This window comes from Sceloporus occidentalis, unplaced genomic scaffold, assembly GCF_023333645.1.
Source record: "Sceloporus occidentalis isolate IW3139 unplaced genomic scaffold, rSceOcc1.0.p SCAF_143, whole genome shotgun sequence".
NCBI lineage: Eukaryota > Metazoa > Chordata > Lepidosauria > Squamata > Phrynosomatidae > Sceloporus > Sceloporus occidentalis.
The window spans coordinates 2,388,484-2,392,848 of NW_028317123.1; the positions used below are offsets into that span (position 1 = coordinate 2,388,484).

The 4,365-nt window shown below is 44.1% G+C and overlaps 1 protein-coding gene across 1 annotated transcript; it reads left to right on the forward strand.

The window, feature by feature from the left end:
* The first annotated feature begins 441 nt into the window (after window positions 1-441).
* LOC149280976 (translational activator of cytochrome c oxidase 1-like) lies at window positions 442-3,093 on the forward strand. Its single transcript, XM_089499930.1, has 5 exons — window positions 442-691; window positions 1,390-1,496; window positions 1,685-1,818; window positions 2,064-2,241; window positions 2,893-3,093. The coding sequence occupies exons 1-5, from the start codon at window positions 442-444 to the stop codon at window positions 3,091-3,093; spliced, it is 870 nt and encodes a 289-aa protein (XP_089356056.1).
* Window positions 3,094-4,365: the final 1,272 nt, after the last annotated feature.

A 4,365-nucleotide genomic window follows, 5' to 3' on the forward strand; every position in this document is an offset into this window, starting at 1 on the left:
TTCAGTCTAGTGAACCGACTCATCCGGATCACTAAAAAGAACCGGATCAAATGAACGATTCGTTCATGATCCGGACATCACTACTGTGTATCCCTGGCGCGCGCTGGGGGAAAAAGGAGCGAGCAAACAGGCTCCGCCTTTATCTCCTTCACCTCTATTAGAAACGACACAGGGGCTCATGGTGAAGTGGGCGTGCCCCGTGTACCGGAAGTAAAGGGCCACCTTGGTGAGGAAGCTCGTGTGGTATGTAGGGAAGTACGTGTGCATGAGTTAAAGTGCCGGTATAGTTTACTATACGAAGCCTATAGGGGTATGTGGCAGCCAATACTCAGTGAATAGTCTTACTGACACCCTACAGGGGGAGACACACACGTTATGCCCTTTAACACCCTTTAACCCTTTACCCATAGGTGTGGATTCTGCCATGCTGAAAGGGTGACAATGGCTTTAAACAGGATGTTCTGCCTATCCAGAAAACATCTCTGGAGGGCTTCAGTTGGATGTCAGGAACCCCTGGAGATCTGGGCCCACCTGGGTTTATACTCCCCAGGCTCAGATTTCCACAGTTCCCCGGTTTCCTCTGCTGGGCACAATAAGTGGTCCAAGGTGAAGCATATAAAAGGTCCCAAGGATGAGGCGCGGGGGCGGCTATTTGCCAAACTGGCCGTGATGATCAAAGTGGCCGTCAAAGGTAAGAGCAGGTGGTTGCGTGACTTAAACCAGCAGCTGCATAAATGCATGTAAAACACATACATGTAAAACACATGACGTTTCCAAGTATAATAGTCATATTAGTCCAAGTCATAGGATGACCCCTGAGTGAAGGTGGGCGAGCCAGCTGGTGGCAAGTGCCAAGCTAGGGCCACCGTTTTGAGGTGCTGTTCCACAAACATGAATCGCTCTATCAAATATTACAAGCAAATAAACCTTAACAGTTGTTTTTGTTTCATCTGAGGGTTTAAGCATCATAAGAAGCATCCATGGCAACAACTACCTATAAGAGTCTGTTTGTCATGCGACAATTATAGAGCCTTGCAAATATATGTATATAAATAATACAAAATTTGACGTTATTAAAGAGAAAATTCTTTCTAGGAGGGGTTTGGTATTGAACAGTGCGATATGTTTTAGTTACAAACATGATTGATTTTAACAATTATTATTATTATCCTTTATGAAGTGCTAACATACTACACGGTGCTGTACAATCTAAAGATGGGGTAGTTCACATATACAGCGTGAGTTGAGGACCCTCTCTCTTCTAGCACTGAGCTGATTTCTTATACCGATGCTTGAGGAGTCCAGCTTTTTATAAACCAAGATAGTATATGTACCTTCTGAATGTATTTGCTTAGTTCACTTATGGCTAACATAGTTCTTTTCTTGCAGAAGGAGGACCGAGCCCGGACCTGAATGTCAATTTGGCGCAGCTGATCGAGCAATGTCGGCAACGAAACATGCCAAAGAGTTCCATCGACAATGCCGTCAAAGGGGCGGTGAGTTTTTGCCGTCGACCCTACACTTCTGCTTCTACAATTCACCGTAAACATGTTAAGCTTGATGTTGGACTATAAAAGAGACACCAATGGAATAGATACATTGGATTTGTTCTGTGTTCTCGGTGAAGAGCTGCTAGGGTTTGATGTATGGCGCTTGTCGTGTGATTATGAGTTTTCTCTTCTAGGATAAGTCGAAGCCCACGTCGTACGCACTGTATGAGGGGAGAGGACCTGGTGGCTCCTCGCTGCTCATTGAGGCTCTTACAGACAACAACAAGCGGTCATACGCAGAACTCAAACTTATCATGGCAAGGAATGGGTAAGTGACCTTAGGGTTATTCCTACTATTATTAGGATATATTATTAGTCTCTCCAAGCTGTGGACTATTTATATGACTCTGATTGAAAACAAAATCACAAGTCGACTCCATACACTGGTGGGTAATGTTTCGCTGTCCCTTCTTTCTAGGGTCATGTTCAGAAAGTTTCTATTTTTGCTTTAATTCATGTTCGCTGGTGAGGAGCAGGTTAACAGAATTATACGTTTGTTTTCTGCCATTTCAGGGGATCAATGTGCGACGGAGCCCGGCACTGTTTTGATAAGAAGGGGGTTGTGACGGTGCAAACTAATGACGGCGAGGGGAACGCCGTGCAGCTGGAACGGGCGCTCGAACTGGCTATAGAAGCAGGAGCTGAGGATGTGCAGGAAACACAAGATGAAGAAGAGAGGGACGTGTACAAGGTGAGAGATATTAGGACGGGAGAAATGTACTTGGTGTGAAAGGAGCGAGCGAGGTTGGATTTGCATCAAACCCAGACCTATAATGCCGTCTCCGATTGTTTTAAAGGGGAACGCCCCTTGTTCATCATTTGGTTAATATCCTATGGTTTTAATGGGAAAATATACTTGTCACAAAAGTCTCTATTCTGTCTGAGTCTTTATTATGTATTCCCCTGTTTGACGTGAGTGGTCACCTCCCTCTAATCCTCTGCTAGTTGTGAGGATAGTCATCCTCTCTTGGAGATAGGAAAATTGGTACCAATGTTGTCATGTGCCGTGCATTGTGCAGCAGAATCGCGTAAGTATCTATGCTGCGAATGGCATCGCGTTTGTTTGTGGCAGCGTTCTGTCAGGCCAGAAAAAGTTACACAGGATTTACTGCTTGTACGTCACACTGGGGGAGCAGGGACCAAAGGAGATGCTCTGCTTCACCAACCAAAAATCTACTTATCGCAGATTTCTAGTTACCCAACTAACAGTATAAACGTGTTCCATACACAGGGGAAAGCAGGAGAAGTTCCTGTTTAATGAAACGAGCAGTTCCTGATTAACGTTTTTCATCGGACCATTCATTCCTTCGTTTCTTCTTCTATTCTCTTTCCCCCCCCCCAGTATATCTGTGATGTGTCGTCTTTGCGTGACATTCGCTCCAGTTTAGTCTCTTTGGGTCTGGTGCCGCTCACCTCGGGACCAGAGTTCCTCCCGAACCTCACTGTGAGACTCTCAGACGCTGACATGGAGCTGGCATCGCAACTCCTAGAGTTAATCCACAATCAAACAGACGTGATGAGGGTCTATGACAACATTGAGTAGAGCAGCAGAACCCAGAGTGATGTGAATGCCTTCATGATGCCACTTTCTGGAAGGACTGTAACGTCTGGTGGAGTGAGTGTGCGGACCTTCACACATGGAGCCATCTGAAGTACTGGAGCCCTTGCGGTATCTGACAGCGATCAGTGACACCAAGCGGACAGGAATACACCAGTCATAGACACCAGCTCAATCCATTTCTAAAAGCATAATGGCGGCGTCCATTGTGAAGACATTTTTCTTGTGTGTAAAAGGATTGCGCTGCCCCAGTATTTATTCGCTAACATCTGTAAACGTAAACTGGTGGGTAAAGCTTACCGCTGGTTTCCTTGTTATCATGCCGTGTTTGTACAATCGCCTCTCCTGCCGCTTGCAACTGGTGTATCTTTTAATTCCAGGAATCTTGGGGTGGATTTGTGGGGGATCCTGTTTCTCCTTAAACGGACGTCTAATGTCCCTGACGCCCCTTCTAAAGAACAAGGCATGTTTAAATACTCTGTGAGTATCCCTAACCCTTTATGAGTACTTTAATATACATAATATACATGCTTCTAACAAAAACTACGATTACCTGACGCACAAGAGGCTGCCCTGCTGCATCAGCTGTCCTCATCCTCCACGATCAGGCTGTTCTAGTTCCTGATTGGCTGCTTGAAGCAGCGAATCAATGACAGGGAATTGCTCACATTGAGATTAATAATAATGAATATTAAAATACTCCAACGTGCATTAATATTTTAAGTGTCTGGGACACTGGAGTTATCACCTGCATTGTTACATTGATCGCCATAGCCGAGAACGCCATAAATGCCTGCATTAACAATAAAGAAGCGTGTGGCGGTACATGTACGGCGGGAGGCTGATTAATGCATCCAAAGCTCTTTAACCAAAGCTCAATAAGCCCATTTTCTATAAGGATACGTGTTTTGGGGACAGATTTTTGTTTGTTTCAAAGCCAAACTTTATTTTATTGGATACAAAATGTGGTAACAGTGTGTTAAATCAATGAGCCAGATTCAAGAAGCAAAAATACACAGGATTTATTTATTATTTTTAAACACTGACTCATCATATAAACAGTGTTCTCTAATTACACTAATGAAAATTAGAAACAAATTCATGCCAAATAAAGATATAGAATTTTGAATTGATTTTGTGTTTGTTTTATTTCTGGCCGCTGAGGGTATAACAATTCTTGGCAGACCAGTTTAAAAGGTGGTCTTAGGGCATTTTGTTAATTGGACTTATCCTGTGGTTACTATGGTGATAAGGCCA

Excerpts from the sequence above, each read along its gene's own strand:
- LOC149280976 (XM_089499930.1), top strand. The coding sequence starts at position 442 with ATGGCTTTAAACAGGATGTTCTGCCTATCCAGAAAACATCTCTGGAGG. Across the intron at positions 1,819-2,063 it reads CTTATCATGGCAAGGAATGG|GGGATCAATGTGCGACGGAG; the intron begins GTAAGTGACCTT and ends CTGCCATTTCAG. Across the intron at positions 2,242-2,892 it reads AAGAGAGGGACGTGTACAAG|TATATCTGTGATGTGTCGTC; the intron begins GTGAGAGATATT and ends CCCCCCCCCCAG.